Source organism: Dendrobates tinctorius, unplaced genomic scaffold, assembly GCF_039654945.1.
Source record: "Dendrobates tinctorius isolate UK_male_01 unplaced genomic scaffold, ASM3965494v1 ptg000254l, whole genome shotgun sequence".
Classification (NCBI taxonomy): Eukaryota; Metazoa; Chordata; class Amphibia; order Anura; family Dendrobatidae; genus Dendrobates; species Dendrobates tinctorius.
The window spans coordinates 8,298,870-8,318,964 of NW_027361921.1; the positions used below are offsets into that span (position 1 = coordinate 8,298,870).

The 20,095-nt window shown below is 46.3% G+C and overlaps 1 protein-coding gene across 2 annotated transcripts in view; it reads left to right on the forward strand.

Annotated features, from left to right (window-relative positions):
* Window positions 1–20,095, forward strand: part of WIPI2 (WD repeat domain, phosphoinositide interacting 2) — a 205,890-nt gene that overhangs the window by 171,375 nt on the left and 14,420 nt on the right. For both annotated transcript variants that reach the window (XM_073558131.1, XM_073558132.1), the window contains one exon: window positions 19,036–19,163. In XM_073558131.1, coding sequence (XP_073414232.1) covers window positions 19,036–19,163 — 128 coding nt within the window. The remainder of the gene's footprint in view (window positions 1–19,035; window positions 19,164–20,095) is intronic.

Consider the following 20,095-nt stretch of genomic DNA (forward strand, 5'->3'; position numbering starts at 1 on the left):
AAGGTCAGACATAGAAGTCGGCCATTTCTCAAACTGGAAGGAACTACTGGCAATAATGAAGGCGGTAATGGAGTTCCATCCCCATCTAGAAGGACACCACGTTTTCGGGTAAAGTCAGTTGCCTATATCAACTACCAAGCTCAGGATCCCGAACCCTGATGCGGCTATCACAATCAATTCTCCAAATCATGGCAGAACATCATTTGCAGCTGTATAAAAGGGATTGAGAACGAAGAAGCAGATTTTCTCAGCCGGACTACCCTGAAACAAGGGGAATGGGAACTGGATCTGCTAGTTTTTCAGCAGATTTTGGATCATTTCGGACAGAAATAGACTTGTTTACCAACAGGAAGACTAAGTTCTTCTGCTCTTTAAACCCAAGAGAGGGGCCACACGCAGTGGACGCGCTACAGATTCCTTGGGAATCGGCTGTCTTACGGATTTTCCCCGTTGATGTTGATTCCGGCAGTCCTGAGGAAGATTTTGGAAGGAGGGAGCAAGGGTCATCCTCCTTGCTCTTTTTGGCCTAAGAGGCTATGGTTCTCATGGAGGAGGAAGATGTCCTTATTGGATCCCTGCATTCTCCCAGACATTACAGGTCTCATCAGGCATGGCCCAGTGACAAATCCTCAGAAGTCAGGTCTACATTTGACGGCCTGGATTTGGAGAGGGCACTCTTAACAACATGAAAGGAATTCTCCCCGGCCTTAGTCACTACCCTGCTGCACAGTGGAAAGCCAGTAACTGCAGAATATGGGTTAAGCTTTTAGCTTTTTCAGGGTAGACTGGGGGAGCAGAGTCCCAATCAAAGCCATATTAGAATTTCTTCAGAGGGGTATGGAAATGGGCCTAGCCACCAGCACCCTTAAGGTGCAGGTATGTTCCTTAGCAGCCCTATACAACGATAACCTGGCGACAGATAAATGGATAGTTAGGTTCTTTAGAGCATGTCATAGGTCAAGACCAATGCCAGCCTCAAAGATACCTTCTTGAGACTTAAATCTAATTCTTGAAGCATTGACAAGATCTCCCTTCGAGCCCCTAGATGAATTGCCTGGTAAAATACTAACGCTAAAGACAGTGATATTGGTGACCCTGACTTCAGCCCGCAGGGTCAGTGATTTACAGGCTCTATCCATTAATCACCCATTCAGGAAGATATCGGATGATAGAGTGATTCTGAGGCCAGATCCGGTTTATCTTCCGAACGTAGCATCGAAATTTCATAGAAGTCAAGAGATATTTCTTCTCTCCTTCTGTAGAAACCCAAAAACTACAGAGGAATGCAGACTTCACACATTAGATGTTAGGAGGGCCTTAGTACAGTACTTAGAGTTGTCAACACAGAGGGATTCCTTATTTATATCATTTCAGGGAATTGGGAAGCATTTTAGTGTTACAAAGAGGACCATGGCTAGATGGATTAGGGACGCCATTAGCTTAGCAGGCACCTCTAGTAATATGCTGCTTCCTGAACCTGAAGGCCCATTCCATCAGGGCCATGGCGACCTCCTGGGCTGAAAAAGCAGAGGTGTCGATCGGCAAAATATGAAAAGTGGCTACATGGTCTTCCCCTTCGACCTTCTATAAACATTATCGTCTTAAGCTGTCTTCCTCTGTTGACCTATCCTTCGGGAGAAAGGTTTTACAAGTGGTGATCCTTCCCTAGGTTGCTTTGATCTATATTTTAGTTACTTACTGGTAACGGGATTTTACAGAGCCCATGACAGCACCCTTATATTCCCTTTCCCTGCTTTATCACTAGTGGTGTGCACTTTTAAGGGCGTTTAAGAAAAATGTATTTGGTGATGGTTATGTTACTAACTGTGTTTAGGTCCTCTCTTGCTCTGAAACCCAAACTGTTTCAGAGGAGAGGTACCTCCTTTTTTATTCATTAGGTTTCCTGTCCTTGATGGGCAGATACCCTCTCACAGGTGGTGCTGTCATGGGCTCTGTAAGATCCCGTTACTGGTATGTAACTAAGATTTTTCTCTACGAGCACTTATGGGCTCTGAATATGGAGTCCGCAGATCGTTCTAGTAAAATCTATGATCCAGGAAGCAAATAGTGCTCCGTCCATACTGAGTCTTGCTGGGTGGCTAAGCAGTCCTGTCCAGCCACATATTGGGTATTGCCACATTCAGCAGAAATTGTGTGACAGATTTTTGTGCATTTTTATCCATTTCCTTGTGTGAAAATGTAAAATCTGGGGGGTAAAAAAAAATGTTGTAAAAATGTAATTCTTTTTTCTTCGATGCCCAATGGTTCTGTGACACACCCTTGCTATCAATATGATCACTGCATCCTTAGATGAATTCTTAAGGGGTTTAGTTTCCAAAATGGGGTGACTTCTGGGGGCTTTCCTTGTTTAGGCACATCAGGGGCTCTGCAAATGCGACAAGGTGTACGGTAGTTATTCCAATTTTGCGCTCCAAAATTCAAATGGCGCTCCTTCCTTTCTGAGCCCTGCCGTGCACCCAAACAGTAGTTTTCTCCTTCGGCTCATTGGGGGACACAGATACTGTGGGTGTATGCTTCTGCCGCTAGGAGGCTGACACTAAGTGAAAAAAAGAGGTTAGCTCCTCCTCCACAGTATACACCCTCGCCCCTATTGCTGGCGGAAATCAGTTTTTGCTTAGTGTCTGATGGAGGCACACGCAGTCTGGGTCTCTCCAGACTATTTTTTTTTTTATATATATTTTTCTCGCTATGAAGAGGAGACAGGGGCGACGGACCCTATTGAAAGGGTCCGATCTCCCCAAAACATCAACGGGCGAGCACGCGCGAGTATCGCCTCCGCGTATCCTTTCCCGCACCGAGGGACATCTCTGGGACTTTTCCCCATCTATTTTTCTTTTTTATTTTCTGAGAAGATAAGACAGGGGCAATGCATCCTATTGAAAGGATCCGATTTCCCCAAACCAACAACGGGCGACCATGTGCGAGTGTCCCTCCACGTTTCCTCTCCCGCGACGTGGGACATTATGCCAGACTTAGCCCTGTCCACCCCTAGGTAGTGAAACCATGGGCTTGCACAGAGGCACAAGACTAGTCTGTGCGCTCCCACTGCTCCACCAACTCATGACGGCGGTGCTGCATGGCGGCGGACGGTCCCTCTATCTCCTCGCCCAGGCAAGGCGGACGGAGCTAGGGTGCCTGCACCGTCTGAAAATGGATTACCTCATGGCCTTAGGAGGTATGGTTGGGCTGGGAGGGCCCCTGGGCAGCGAGAGGCTCCAGGCTTAGGAAAGAGCGACGAACACTTTAATACATTTCGTATGCCCCAGCAACTCAGGGCTGGAGCTGCAGAGTAACCAAAGGCGGGGGCGGGCAGTGTTGATCAGCAGCAGCTCCCTCCTTCCTCTCCCCTCGCCGCTTCCTCCCTCCTGCCTCCCTTTCTCCTTCCTCCCTTCCATACCTGTAGCCAGTGGGCGCAGGGAAATCCCCCAGCTGGGGAAGGGGGCGCTTCAGGGGGGTACCGGGGGAGCGCAGGGTCGAGAGCACGGGGTTACGATCCAGCTCCGGTACACAAGCGCGCCCCTGCTCGGGCGGGCGGGCAGTGTTAAATTTAGCCCGCGGCCTAGGCCGCGGGGCGCAGGGGGAGGGCCGCCCCCCTGCGTGATGTCAGATCCAGCGCCGCCCCCCAGGTCCGGGACGAGCGCTGGATTAAATTGAGGCCCCGGCTTAAGAACAGGGTAGGCCGCGATCAGGAGAGCATCGCAGCCTACCCAGAGAGGAAGGAACAGCAGGATCAGGAGCGCGGGGAGACAGCAGGAGCGGGGTAAGTGCGACCCCGTCCCGGAGCCACACTAGGGCAAGTTATCCTCCTCCTCATTCCCCCTTATGCTGTAAAGAGAGAGAAAATTGGCCTTTTTTCTGTAGTATGTCTCGGGAAGGGGGAAAATAGCACACGTTCCTTGATACCGCATGCGTTTCCTGTGGGTTTGTGTTCACGCAAGCGCAGACTATTAAGTTATATGAAGCCTGTAGTTCCGAACGCGCCCAGGAGCCCTCCCCTGCGACCGCGACCAATGTGTCAAATCCTCCGGAGTGGGCCCGATCACTGTCACAGTACATGGCGTCGCTTGCGAGAGCAATAGAATCCCTTCAAGCCCCAGATAGGGGCAGGGACAGTGTCTCGCCGCCTTTAGAGGGATCCTCCACCTCACAGGAGCCTCCGGCCTGCAGGGGCCGCCCTCACTCCAGGCAGACCCGGGGGAAACGAATCCACACGGTGTCGCCCAGTCCATCCGGTGCCTTCGGCATCCGTAAGATCTACCTCTCGCTCCCCGTCACCAGTGGTTGATAGCGACCAGATCTCAGATTGCGACTCAGACGAGCCCATTGACCTGGACACTCCAGAGTCACGTGAAACAGGGACAGCCTCATAGAAGCAATCAATCAGACCCTGCGTTTGAGGATGAGACCGCAGCGGCTACGGGGCATAAAGTGACATGTAAACGAGTGTAGCGGCCGCACAGAATTTTTTCCTCTCACCCAGAGTTTGAGGACATAGTGCAGCGGCACAGAGAACGTCCAAAACGGCATTATTTTCGGGTTAAAGGGCACTTGAAATGCGTTATCCGTTTGCTCCAGACCTCCGTGAACAATGGATGAAATCCCCGATAGTGGATCCTCCGGTTTCACGCCTGGCCACTAAGACCCTGTTATCTGTCCCTAGGGTTTCCTCGATTAAAGATCCCACGGACTGCCTTATTGGGAGCCTAGCTCGTTCAGTATATGAGGCGTCAGGGTCTGCACTCGCTCCCTCGTTCGCAGCAACTTGGGTGGCCAAGGCTATGATATCATAGTCAGAAACATTAAACAGGTTCGCACAGGAGCAGGATCTACCTGCAGAGTTCTCGGAGGTCACATGTCAGATGACGATAGCCGGAGATTATGTATTGAATGCGTCTTTGGATGCGGCCAATTGTTCAGCATTTGCTGCCGCTAATGCAATCTCTGCTAATGCAATCTCTGCTAATGCAATCTCTATCTGAAAAGCCCTATGGTTGAGGACATGGCAGGCTGATTCTACTTCCAAGAAGTCCTTGACATCCCTGCCTTATCAGTACGACCGCCTATTTTTGGATCAGTTTATCTCCGACTCCACAGGAGGAAAGAGCGGGTTTCTCCCTCAACAGAAGGTTAAATCGTTTTTTTCGTCACCCGGTTCAGGCACGTTTTCGAGCCTTTCGCAGTGCCACCGGCCATTCTAGGCCGGGCGTAACGGCATTGGTCAGGTGACGGCCGCTAAGTAGCCGGGTCCGGGACCCAAATAGGAGACCGGTCCGGGGTCATGCTTTAAAAGACTCCGGGCGGGGCGGTGGGAGGGGGCTGGGGTGGATTGGACCTGATATCCGTGGGGGGCGGGGGGGGGGGGGCGAAATATGATGCGGAGTGGCGCGGCTGGCGGGGATGGTTTTCCCGCTGAAATGAGGCACTGATGTATAATTTTGATTTTTGTTTATTTGTGGAGCCATGTTGTTTATAGGCTCAATTTTATGCAAATATCTGTGTTTTGAGATTTCTTCTTTTTATTTATTCTTACACAGGAAGAGTTTTACCCTTTAAATAATATCTGCTCTCAATGTAATTTTTACTAGCTATATAAGATGTCATATTCTTTCTGTATTGATTCCTGAATGTTTAATAAAAAAGATCTGATTCAAAAAAAAAAAAAAGACTCCGGGTGGACTACAGGGCCCAATTCCGCCACCTCAGGCCGCCCCAATCAGGATAGGGAGCGGCAGGTCATATAGAGCCAACCCATTGGGGAGAATGCTTGCTCAACAGGCCAGATCGAGGGGACCCAGATCCTAGGGATCATCGGCCAAATGGCTAGAGGCTTTACCAGACGACACAGCAAAGTGGGCGGCCGCCTACTCTGTTTTCACCACGTCTGGGCCAACGTTGCTCACGACGCATGGGTAAAAGAATTGGTGTCCTCAGGTTACAAAATAGAATTTGTCAGATACCCTCCAAGATGGTTTTTTCTTTCCCGGCTTCCCAGGGTGAATACCCAGTTAAGGGCTCTATTGGGAGCCATCAAGTCACTCTTGCACAACGGAGTGATTGTTCCAGTGCCGGAACACAGAAAAGCTCAGGGGTTTTATTCCAACCCTTTTGCGGTTCCCAAAAAGGACGGGTCTGTCAGGCCTGTTTTTGGACCTAAAGCTTCTGAACAAATTCATCAGGATCAGACATTTCCGGATGGAGTCTCCGTTCAGTCATAGCGGTCATGGAGCAGTGAGAATATTTGGCCTCAATTGACAGCCAGGACGCATTTCTGCATATTCCCAGAGTGTTCACAAAAGTTATGGCAATTGTCAGGGCCACACTGCATTCTTGAGGCATAGTCGTCTTGCCTTATCTGGACGACCTCTTGGTCAAGGGCCCGTCAATACGGGCATATGAAGAAGGTGTCAACATCACGCTAGATACTCTTGCCGCTTAGATGGTTGGTCAATGCAATGAAATCATCCCTTGTGCCAGCTCAGAGGATCTCCTTCCTAGGAATGATCTTTGACACTTGCTGAAGGTTGATAATTCTCCCTCAGGAAAGGGCGCTAGTCTCCGGCAGGGAGTCCGGACACTACGCCAACCAGTCCCTCACACCATCCGATCCGCGATAAGGATCCTAGGGAAAATGGTGGCAGCAATCGAAGCGATACCTTTCGTCCAGTTCCATCCTTTACCCCCTGCAGCACGTCTCGTGTCAGCCTGGGACAAGAATCCTTTCACGCTCGATCGGCGGTGCAAACTGTCCTCAGGTCCGGCAGTCGCTCGGATGGTGCATAACCAGTTCCTCTCTGGCCTAGGGGAAGCCTTTCCCCCCATGTCATGGGCTGATAATGACAATAGACGTCAGTCTCCTCGGTTGGTGAGCGGTTTTCGCCACCACACAACCCAGAAACGGTGGTCGCCACAGGAGGCACGCCTCCCGATCAACTTATTGGGGATAGGAGCAATTTGGCCGGCTCTGCAGAAGTTTCGTCACTTTCTAGCAGGCCGCCCCGTCCGGATTCCATCGGACATTGCCACGGCGGTGGTTTACATAATTTGTCAGGGGGGCACCCGCAGCAGAACAACCATGCGCGAGGTGGAACACGTTCTTCAGTGGGCCGAAGCAAACCACTCGGTGATTTCGGCTGTCCACATTCCGGGCGTGGAAAAATTGGGCGGCAGACTTCCTCAGCCGCCAGGGTCTTGCATCCAGAGAGTGGTCTCTACATCCCGAAGTTCTTCAACAGATTTGTCAACTGTGGGGGAGCTCCGGATGTGGACCTGATGGCTTCCAGAGTGAATGCCAAGGTGCCCACATATGTCGCTCGGGCCAGGGACCCGCAGGCATTCGGGTGGACGCATTGGTTCTGCCATGGAACCAGGTTCGCCTCCCATATCTATTTCCCCCACTGCCACTACTCCCGAGAGTCAGCAAAGGGATCAAGACGGAAGGGGGGCCGGCGATTCTGCTGGCCCCCGTCAAGCGTGGTACGCAGATCTAAGGCAGCTGCTCGCCGATGTTCCTGGGCACCTGCTAGAGCGCCCACATCTACCGTCTCAAGGGCTAATCTGCCACCCGAACTCAGGGACCCTGTGTTTGACGGCAGGGCCGTTGAATCTTGGATTCTAACCCAGGCAGGGTTCGGGAGCAAGGTGGTTGCTACAACGATTAACGCCCGGAGGCCTGTTTCAGCATGAATATACCACCACACCTGGAAGGTGTTCTTTGCTTGATGTCGAGGCTGCGGTGTTTCTCGGCTAGGATTCTCGATCTCCAGCATCTTGGTTTTTCTCCAGTCGGGCTCAAAGAGCCCAGATAGCTCAGTCGGTAGAGCATTAGACTCGGGCTTTGCCCCAGGTTTCAGCAGGAGACAAATGTCTGCTTTATCCGTCCTGTTCCAGTGCAGGGTTGCTACCAATTTGCAGGTGAAAACTTTTCATCCGGGGAGTGTCTCACTTGATACCTCCCTATATGGCGCCGATGGACGCCTGGGTTCTTAACATAGTCCTAAGTGTTCTGCAGGAAGCTCCTTTGGAACCGCTTCAGGATATCGCTTTGAGGTACCTTTCCTAGAAGGTTGTTCCCTTAGTGGCCATCACTTCCATCAGGCGGGTTTCAGAGCTGGCTGCTCTATCCTGCGGAGCTCCGTTCCTCACTTTCCATAGATATAAGGTGGTCCTCAGACCAGCCCCTTCTTTTCTGTCGAAGGTCGTGTCCTCTTTTTTCACATCAATGAAGATGTTGTTTTGCCTTCATTTTGTCCAGCACCGGTGCACCGTGTGGAAGAAGTCTCTTCACACGTTAGACCTGGTAAGAGCCCTCCGGAGGTACGTGTCGCGGACGGCACCCCTTTTTTCAGATGGACACGCTGTTCGTGCTCCCTGAAGAACGCAGGAAGGGACTCGCTGCCTCAAAGACAACCATAGCCAGGTGGATTCGTTTGACTATGCAGGAGTCCTACTGCATTAGAGGCACGCCGATTCCAGCAGGGATCAGAGCGCACTCTACCCGGGCGGTGGGCGCCTCTTGGGCGCTTCGGCATCAGGCTTCGATGGAACAGGTTTGCAGGCAGCAACCTGGTCCAGCCTGCACACATTTGCCAAACATAATATCCATGCTCAGGCCTCGGCGGATGCAAGCCTGGGTAGAAGGATTCTCCAAGCAACGGTGGCGCACCTTTAAACAGGAGGTGCATGTAGCTTGGATCGGTGAGTCAACTTCCCACCCAGGGACTGCTTTAGGACGTCCCACAGTATCTGTGTCCCCCAATGAGACGAAGGAGAAACATGGATTTTTGTGAGTACTCACCGTAAATCCTTTTCTCCGAGACGCTCATTGGGGGACACAGCACCCACCCTATTATCCATTTGGCTCTTGTTTAAATGAATATGTGTTTACTTATTTGATATAAGGGTGGTGTTTTTCCTTTGGACATGTTGTACCTGTATTAAGGCTGATTTGTTGTCCTCCTACTGCTTTGGCACCAAACTGATTTTCCGCCCGCAATAGGGGCGAGGGTGTATACTGTGGAGGAGCTAACCTCTTTTTTTCACTTAGTGTCAGCCTCCTAGCGGCAGAAGCATACGCCCACAGTATCTGTGTCCCCCAATGAGCGTCTTGGAGGAAAGGATTTTACGGTGAGTACTCACAAAAATCCATGTTTCCACCACATATGGGGTATCAGCATACTCAGAAAAAATTGTATGGTCCATTTGCTCCTGTTCCCCTTGTGAAAATTCGAAAGTTGGGGCTAAAGTAACGTTGTTGGAAAAGTCAAATTTTATTTTTTGCCTTCCATATTGCTTTAATTCCTGTGAAGCACCTGAAGCGTTAATAAACTTTTTGAATGTGGTTTTGAGCACCTTGAAAGGTGCAGTTTTTCAAATGGTGTCACTTTTAGGTATTTTCTGTCATATACATTCCTGCTCATCGTTATTGACCCTTCATTTTTTTTCATAGACTGTACAATATCGTGATTAAAGAAGAGAAAAGAGTACTACCGGAAAAATGCACACCACAGAAAAATATATATGAAAAATATAAATCACAACAATTTTATTGGCACGCTATACGCGTGGGGTTATGTCTGCGGTCCACTTTCTGACCCTTGGGAGCAGTGGGTTCCTGACTCTCTTCTGGTAATATGCTGACATTGGGGCTTTTTTTTGGAATGTGTTTTCATTGTTTGAGCTTTCCTTCTGGGTTCATATTGTCCATCAGTTATTCGACTGGTGAGACGGTTCATTTATATATTTTTCTTTACACTCCCCTTGGGATTATTCTCCCTTTAGGATTATTATTTTATCGAGCTTTCCAGGTCCTATTGGACAGGTTATATTTATATGTATTGCTTTAGCCTCATGAGCCACTAGGAGAGGGGTTAATTGAGGGTCATTTATTGTCTACTCTCATGCATGTGGGTTATTATTGTTTTAATTTTTCACTGTGGACACAGTTCTATGGTTTTAAGTGTGTTTTTAATTGTATTGTGTGCCAATAAAATTGTTGTGATTTATATTTTTCATATATGTTTTTCTGTGGTGTGCATTTTTCCGGTAGTACTTTTTTCTCTTCTTTAATCATAGCTTCGTTTGACTACTTGGTTGCACCCCTATTTCATACATATAATTATTTATATAGCGCGGCGCGCCAAAATATATTTTTCCTCCTTAGACTGTACAATATCTTCAGAAATAAATGAAAATGTGCCAAAGTTATATCCTCAGGATTTTTAAATTAGTGGTCCAACAATTAAACATTGTTTTCAACTTTCATGTTGCAATTTTAAAGAAACCGAATAAACAGCATGTGCAGCAATAAGTACAGACGGACTTTTTGGCCCTGCGGATTTTTCCGCGCAGAATGGAAGAAATCCGCAGGTCAAATGACCTGCATTTTTCCTGCGGATTTCTTCCATTTTTCATGCGGTTTTTGTGCGGTTTTCCATCGCGGTTTTCCCCCTGCGGATTTGGTGACAGGGGAGATGGAAAACCGCACAAAAGAAGTAACATGCTGCGGATTTTGTAAGGCGGGAAAACCGCGCGGAAAAATCCGCAGCGTCTGCACAGCGTATTTTTTTTAGATTGATTTTAAGGCTACTGTACATCATAATGCAGAAATGCAGCGTTTCTGCGCGGTAAAATCAGCTGCGGATCCGCTACAAATCTGCATCGTGTGCACACAGCCTAAAAGCACCCCTAATTATTACTTGGTTGCACACCAATTAGCATTGATGACATCCTCCAAATGTTTCTTGTAGCCATCAATAAGCTTCTTGTACTTCTCAGCTGGTATTTTCTTCCACACTTCCTTTGTAGTTTGTTCAAGCTCTTGAATATTTCCAGGGTTTTTTCCCAGTAGCAGATTTCAGCTCACCCCAAAGATTTTCAATGGGATTGAGGTGAGGACTCATTGCTGGCCATTTTAAAACAGTCCATTTTTTCTTTTTCAACCATTCCTGTGTACTTTTAGATGTGTGCTTTGGGTCATTGTCCTTCTGGAGGACCCATGATCTTCGCCTCAAGCCAATTTTTCTTACACACTCTAGGACATTTCGCTCTAAAATCTCTTAATTCTCTGATTTCATGATTCCTGTGATACGGTCAAGGCGTCCAGTACCAGACACAGAAAAGCAACCCCACAGCATTATAGATCCTCCACCATGCTTAACCCCTTCCCGACCTGTGATGCCTATGTGGCGTCATGGGGAGATCGCGTTCCTGTGGGTCGGATGACCGGGGTCACTGAAAGGTCACCCAACCCGCAGGTACAGGAGGCCTTGTACTTCATCCCAGGGTGGGTGGCTCCCACCCCCCACCCCCCCGTGGCTACGAAAGTGAAACAGCCAATCAGAGCAATTGTAATATTTCACCAATGAAATTTGGTTAAATATTACAATCCAACCATGGCCGATGCTGCAATATCATCGGCCATGGCTGGAGACCGCGATCTGACCCCCCCACACACACACACACCGACTGACGGGGGCGATCCGCCGCCGCCGTCAGTATTTGCTCCCCCTTCGATCCCCTGCCTTCCGATCCCCTCCCCCCCCCCCAGTACCTCCTGAGTCTCGGTGTCCCTCCTGCATCCTCCATGGGCGCCGCCATCTTCCAAAATGGCGGGAGCAGTGCGCCCACCGAATCTGCTGGCGGGCAGATTCATTAATTCATTCCAGGTACATTTTGATCACTGTGATAAACCCTATCACAGTGATCAAAATATAAAAAAGTAAATAAACCACCCCTTTATCACCCTAATAGGTAGAGAAAAATAATGAAATAAAGAAAATATATTTATTTTTATTTTTCCATTAGGCTTAGGGTTAGAATTAGGGTTAGAGTTAGAATTAGGGTTAGGGTTGGAATTGGGGTTGGAATTATGGTTAGGGCTGGAATTAGGGTTAAGATTAGGGGTGGGTTGGTGTTAGGGGTGTGTTGGGCTTAGAGTTAGGGGTGTGTTGGGGTTAGGGTTGAGTTAGAATTAATGGGTTTCCACTATTTAGGCACATCAGGGGGTCTCCAAACGCAACATGGCACCACCATTGATTCCAGCCAATTTTGCACTCAAAAAGTCAAACAGTGCTCCCTCCCTTCCGAGCCCTGACGTGTGCCCAAACAATGGTTTACCCCAACATATGGGGTATCAGCGTACTCAGGAAAAATTGCACAACAACTTTGGGGGTCTAATTTCTCCTGTTACCCTTGGGAAAATAAAAAATTGGGTGCGAAAATATTATTTTTGTGGAAAAAAATGATTTTTTATATTCACGGCACCGTGTTTTAAACTTCTGTGAAGCATTGTGGATTCAAAGTGCTCACCACACATCTAGAGGAGTTCCTTGGGGGGTCTAGTTTCCAAAATTGGGGTCACTTGTGGGGGGTTTCTACTGTTTAGGCACATCAGGGGCTCTGCAAACGTAACCTGACGCCCGCAGACCATTCCATCAGTCGGCATTTCAAAACGTCACTACTTCCTTCCGAGTCCCGACGTGTGCCCAAACAGTGTTTCCCCCCCCAAATATGGGGTACCAGCGTGCCAAGAACAAAATGGACAACAACTTTTGGGGTCCAATTTCTCCTGTAACTCTTGTGAAAATAAAAAATTGCGGGCTAAAAAAACTTTTTTTGAGGGAAATTTTTTATTTTTATTTTCACGGCGCTGCATTATAAACGTCTGTGAAGCACTTGGGGGTTCAGAGTGCTCAAAAGACATCTAGATAAGTTCCTTGGGGGGTGTCGTTTCCAAAATGGGGTCATTTGTGGGGGAGCTCCAAAGTTTAGGCACACATGGGCTCTCCAAACACGACATGGTGTCCGCTAATGAATGGATCTAATTGTCCATTTAAAAAGTCAAATGGCGCTCTTTCCCTTCCGAGCCCTGCCGTGTGCCCAAACAGTGGTTCCCCTGCACATATGGGGTTTCAGCGTACTCAGGATAATTTCTCCTTTTACCCTTGGGAAAATAAAAAAAATGTTGCTAAAAGATTATTTTTGTGACTAAAAGTTACATGTTCATTTTTTCCTTCCATGTTGCTTCTGCTGCTGTGAAACACCTGAAGGGTTAATAAACTTCTTGATTATGGTTTTGATCAGCTTGAGGGGTGCAGTTTTTAGAATGGTGTCACTTTTGGGTATTTTCTGCCATATAGACCCCTCAAACTGACTTCAAATATGATGTGATCCCTAAAAAAAAATGGTTTTGTAAATTTTGTTGTAAAAATGAGAAATCACTGGTCAACTTTTAACCATTATACTTTTCTAACAAAAAAAAATTTGTTTCCAAAATTGTGCTGATGTAAAGTAGACATGTGGGAAATGTTATTTAGTAACTATTTTGTGTCACATAACTCTCTGGTTTAACAGAATAAAAATTCAAAATATGAAAATTGCTAAATTTTCAAAATTGTCGCCAAATTTCAGATTTTTTTCACAAATAAACCCAATAATTATTGATCTAAATTTACCACTAATATGAAGCCCAATATGTCACAAAAAAAACATTCTCAGATTTGCTAGGATCCGTTGAAGCGTTCCTGAGTTATTACCTCATAAAGGGACACTGGTCAGAATTGCAAAAAATGGTCAGGTCATTAAGGTCAAAATAGGCTGGGTCATGAAGGGGTTAACTGTTGTTGGGTTGTTCTTTTCCTTATGAGCTTCAGTTCTCCAACTGTAAACAAACTGTTGCTTTGCATTGCCAAAAAGCTCTATTTTGATTTAATCTGTCCACAGAACATTTTTCCAGAAGGATTGTGATTTGTCACTTTTTTCAGCAATGGTTTCTTTCTTGGCCTTCACCCATAAAGGTCTGCTTGGACTAGTGTGCGGCATATGGTACTTGTTGAAACCATGATCCCAGACTGTTCCGGGTTGGCCTTTAGGTCTTTAAATGTTACAGATGCGCCATTTTTGGGGTGGCTGTGTGTTGGTGTTTGTAGCCGGGGGGGGGGGGCTGATATCCATGGCCATGAATATCAGCCTGCAGCTGTCTGCATAGCCTTTATGGCTATTAATTGTAGGGGGACCCCATGTCATTGTTTTGGGGGGTCCCCCTATTTTAATATCCAGTAAAGGCTATGCAGACAGCTGCGGGCTGATAGTCATAGCCTGGGAAGATCCATGGGTATTAACCCCTTCCCAGGCTATAAACACCGGCCCCAGTCGCTGGCTTTCCTTCTCTGGCACAGAAAATAGCGCGGGAGCCCACGTCATATTTTATTTTTTTTTAAATTATTTTAAAAAAAAAAGGAAAGGACATTGCATATTAGGCCAGAGTCAGACATGCAAGAAACTCGCACAAGTCTCGCACCTCAGTACCCGGCACAGCCCTCTGGACCGGAGCATTCAGCTGCATAGAAATACATGCAGCCGCACACTCCAGTCCTGAGTGCCGTCTATCTATCCCATATCTGTCTATCATCTATCCCATATAGATCTATCTATCCCACATCTATCTATCTCATATCTATCTGTGTGTGTAAATATTCTTCAATGGAGTATATAAAAGAGGAGGTTGGACAAGGAAATGACATCACAATTATTTTTTTTTTTTGTTAAATAATATATCTTTATTCAGCTTACAAATAAACGTATGCAAAAATGCATGAAAAAAATGCATCAAAAGCGCAGGTGACCTGCCAGTGACCTCTGATGCAGATTTGGTACATATTTTACCTGCGTCAAATCCAGAGAAAATACTGAGCCAATCCTGACCGTGGAAACATACCCTTAAAACTGTTTCACTTGATTCATCATTTTTTTCAGGCGATATTCCACATTATGCACTTATCATTATTGGCACCAATCAAGTTTGAGCAGGACTGTAAGACCTTCCAAAGTCACTTCAAATGTGAAGTGGTCTCTAAAAAAAAATAATGGCTTTGTGAATTGTGTTGGAAAAATTAGAAATTGCTGATAAACTTTTAAACCTTCCTACTTTCATAACAAAAAAAAAGTTTCAAAAATTGTACTGATGTGAAGTGGACATGTGGTAAATATTTTTTGTTAACTATTTTGTGTGATATACTGTATTTTGGGAGGAAAAAGGTAGTGCGTCCTTTACTCCAAAGGCATCTTACTTGGGGGGGGGGGGAGCGGGGTCACAGGAGCAAGAGTCACTGATTCGGGAGGGTGGCTGCGGCAGGAGTAGGGGTGATGCGGCAGGCCCTGACCTCTCAGAAGATGATAGTGCCGCCGAGCAGAGGTACTCTCGCACTTACATGGTCTTGCAGTGGACTTCGGGAAAATGACCACAAGATGCTTCTCGAGATCTCAATCTGTGCATGTGCAGCCTCCGTCGGCCATGTTTCTGAAGACCACCTCTGGAACATGAATGGGAGAGGGGTCCTCCACTCACCGGTGCTGACATCTTCTGAGAGGACAGGGCCCTCAGCGTCACCCAACTCCTCCTGCCGCCGCTACTGACCACCTGATTCAGCAACCCTCCTGAGAGGACATAGCCCGCAGCATCGCCCGACTCCTGCCAATGACCTCCTGAAGTAGTAACCTTGCTCATGTGCCCCCCTCTCTGCCCCCGCTGCCTCTTCAAGCAAGCTACCGTTAAAATAGATTATAAGGCTATTTTCCACCTCAAAATTTGGGTTGCTTCTGATAATTCCCAAAATTATAACATTTTCAAAATTTGCCAAATTACTGATATTTTCACAAATAAAATCAAGTCATATTAAACAAATTTTACCACTATCATGAAGTACAATATGTCATGAGAAAATGGTCCCGGATCCATTAAAGCATTCCAGAGTTATAACCTCATAAAGTGACAGTGGTCAGAATTGTAAAAATTGGCCTGATCAGGAAGGTGAAAACAGGCTTGGGGTGAAGGGGTTACAGAATAAAAATTCAATGTTTGAAAATTGTAATTTTTTTGTCAAGTTTTTGATATTTTCATGAATACACGCAAATGATATCTACCAAAATATACCACTATCATGAAGTACAATATGTCACAAAAAAACATTCTCAGAATCAGCCGGATCCGTTTAAGGGTTCCAGAATTATAACCTCATAAAGTGACAGTGGTCAGAATTGAAAACATTGGCCAATCAGGAAGGTGAAAACAGGCTTGGGGGTGAAGAGTTTAAAGCAGTTGTCCCCTTTAGGGTATGTGCACACGCTGCAGATTCTGTTGTGGATCCGCAGTGGATTTGGCCCTGCGGATCCGCAACAGATCCACAGGCATTGTACAGTACAATGCAAATCAATGGGATTTCAAAACCGCTGTGCACATGCTGCTGATTTTTCCGCACGGATTTGCTGCGGTTTTAAATCCGCAGCATGTCAATTCTTTCTGTGGATTCCGCAGCGGTTTGACACTTGTTCCATTTTCCAGGTGTCAAACCGCAGGGGAAAACCCGCTGGCAAATCCGCAGGTAAACCGCAGATCACTTTACCTGCAGTTTTACCTGCAAATCCGCGCAGAAAAATCCGCAGCTCAATCCGCACTGTGTGCACTCACCCTTAAGCAAACTTTACTTATTAGTTCAGCTATATAAAATAACTGCAAATAACTTGCACACCGTGGGGTTCAGTGCTGCTTTGCTGCTGCCCAAGTTCTCTGTTAATTAGTTGCAGTGGTGGTGTCATGTCGAGAATTCTGCCTCCAGTCATTTAGCTCAGCGGCTCTCGCGATGTAAACAGCACAAGCTGTTTAGTTCAGTGATTGGCTGATGTGGTGTCACGTGACAGCAACACTGCAACTAATCTACAGAGACCAGGCAGTGGTGGAGAAACAGTGCTGGACTTTAGAATGCTAAGTAAAACTCAGTTTGTTATTCTTACACGTAACTGAGCCTATAGGCAAAAGTTTGTTGAAAGTGGTCATCCCTTCTAACCCCTTTCTGACATCGGGCGTAATAGTACACTGATGTCAGACTCCCTCCCTCCTTCCCTTTGATTTGGGCTCCGGTGGTGAGCCCACACCTTTCCCGGCACATGTCAGTTGTTTTGAACAGCTGACAAGTGCCCAGAACGTCCGCAGGTGGAATCGCAATCCACTCATGGCTATTAACCCATTAAATACAGTACCACTGTCAAACACTGACAGCAGCATTTAGCATGCGCTTCTGGAAATCCGCCCACCAGTGACCTCCGTCATGTGATCGCGGATAAGGCCGGTTTCACATTTGCGCTTCAGGGCGCAGCGACGGCCTGCGCACGGCCGCCGCTAAGCCCCGCCCCCTGCCGTGCCTCCGTCGGTAGCTCCGCCTCCGGGCGCATGACGCTGCATGCGTCCCCTAACTTTATCACTGAGGACGCAGGCCGTGCGCAGTATGCGTTTGGCGGCGTCTGCGTCCTTTTGACGGTGCGCCGAGCACAACCAAATTGCAACAGGTTGCGTTTGGCGCTGGTCGGCGCACCGTCAAAAGGACGCAGGCGCCGCCAAACGCATACTGCGCACGGCCTGCGTCCTCAGTGATAAAGATAGGGGACGCATGCAGCGTCATGCGCCCGGAGGCGGAGCTACCGACGGAGGCGTGGCAGGGGCGGGGCTTAGCGGCGGCCGTGCGCAGGCCGTCGCTGCGCCCTGAAGCGCAAATGTGAAACCGGCCTAACCGGTGGATTGGCATGACAACTGGAGGTTTCCTGGAGAACTCTATTTTTGTCACTGCCGCTTGCTCTGAGCGCCGCCCAGTAGTTGGCGCTCATAGCAAGTGAGTAGTTCAGCTACATATAGGCAATGCGATCAACGCCTATATGTAGCTGAGCCGATCGGGCTATGGCAGCTTCTAGTCTCCCATGGAGGCTATTGAAGCATGCCAAAAGTTTAAAAAAAAAAGTTTTTAAAAGTTCAAATTACCCCCCTTTCGCCCCATTCAAAATAAAACCATAAAAAATATCAAACTTACATACATTTGGTATTGCAGAGTTCAGAATCGCCTGATCGCTAATTGACGAAGCAAGAATAAAAGTCAAAATGCCAGAATTATGTTTTTTTGGTCACCGCGACATTGCATTAAAATGCAATAACGGGCGGTCAAAAGATCGTATGTGCACCAAAATGGTATAATTAAAAACATCAGCTCGGCACGCAAAAAATAAGCCCTCACCCAACCCGAGATCACGAAAAATGGAGACGCTGCGGGTTTCGGAAAATGGCGCAATTTTTCACCACTTAGAGAAAAAAGAACCTAGACATGTTTGGTGTCTATGAACTCGCAATGACCTGGAGAATTATAATGGCAGGTCAGTTTTAGCATTTAGTGAACCTAGTAAAAAAGCCAAACAAAAAACAAATATGAGATTGCACTTTTTTTTGCAATTTCACTGCACATGGAATTTTTTTTCCAGTTTTCCAGTACACGACATGCTTAAACCAATGACGTGGTTCAAAAGTACAGCTTGTCCCGCAAAAAACAAGCCCCGACATGGCCATATTGATGGAAAAATAAAAAAGTTATGGCTCTGGGAAGAAGGGGAGCGAGAAACGAAAATGAAAATAGCTCCCGGAGGTAAGGGGGGGTTAAAGTGTAGCATTTGATACCTGTCACTAAGCAAAAAATGTCCACACTGCCAAGACTCAAAAAAATCTATTTAGATTGGAGCACTTGAAATGAACGTATATAACAAATAAAACGCCATGAACGACAATATGGAATATAATATATTAGTTTTCAATAAAAATTATTATTTTTTTAAATTTAAGTTGTGATCTAGGGCGTTTCATTTTCCTTGGACTCATTGACTTCAGGGAGACTTCTTCATGAATCTAACTAAAGTAGTGTCTCAAATTGCACATTGAATTGCAAGAATGACTTTAATTGAACCACTGTTCAATCCGAGTGTTGCAGGATGCACGGCATTTCCATGTGAACATTGTCTGAATGGTACCTTATAAACCGCATGGGGAAGAGGGGGAGGGAAAAATCAGACAAGATAAGGGAACCAGTTCAGCATTGTCTTGACAAAGGCAGAAAAATGCATATATTTCAAAAATTTGTGCTGTTATCTTGTAGTTTTGTTATATTTTTTGTTATATTTTTGCAATGTTACTCTTTTTTTTCTAAATAGGTTAGATGGAAGCATGGAACCTGCCAATGAAATTTTGGAGTCTGCATCGCATGATAGGCCATTTGTTTCAAAGAACTATAGTGCTGCAGCCACAAAAGATACCTACTCAACATCACCAACAAGTCATGGTAAGACCCCATTTCAAGCAGGCCCGTGATTTATTTTCTGTAACTACGTGTGGAACACTCATAGATTTTAAAGCGTCTGGGCAATCCTTGTTCTACTCTGCATTGATCTAAAAAGGGATTGCATAGAATAGCAGCTGTATACCATCATGTGGGAGTGGGAAGATGGCTGCCAGACCCAGTTACAGGGGAAAATAAAATAAATAGTACTTTAAAAAAAAAAAAAACCCAAAACGTTGCTAATCCGAAAAATGTTGCTAACCCTGCCTCTGTAAATAAATAAAATATCCAATGTATAAAAATAATTCTTATGGAAAGGAGCGGAAACTGTACAATGTATTTAAGTGGTCGTTTGTGGTCATAAAAAAAATTGTGAAAGATGGTTATTTCCTTTATCTTGCCACCAATATTTACTGGTATCAGCAAAAATAAGTATGAAAATAGCATAAAAAGTAAGGTCTCTGTATGATGAAAAAAAATATGTAAAAATCACCGCTAATTCAAGCAAGAAAAGAAACTAAACGGCCCAATCCCGAATTGGTTAAGCAGCAGATCATGTAATGCATGAATTTTGTAATTTTTTAAACTTCTGTATGTTAGTTTTCTTTTATTGGTCTGGTTTACCATACATACAGTGGCATGTAAAAGTATAGGCACCCCTGGTCAAAATTACTGTTATTGTGGACAGTTAAGAAAGTTGAAGATGAAATGATCTTTAAAAGGGCTAAAGTTAAAGATGACACGTTTTCTTTGTATTTTAGGGGAAAAAAATATTGTCATTTTTCACATTTTAAAAATGACAAAAAAGGAAAATGGGCCAATGCAAATTTTTGGGCACCCCTGGAGATTTGTGTGCTCAGCTATCTTTGGCCAAGGTTTCAGACCTTAACTACCTGTTAGGGTTATGGCTAGTTTCACTCTCATTGTTGGGAAAG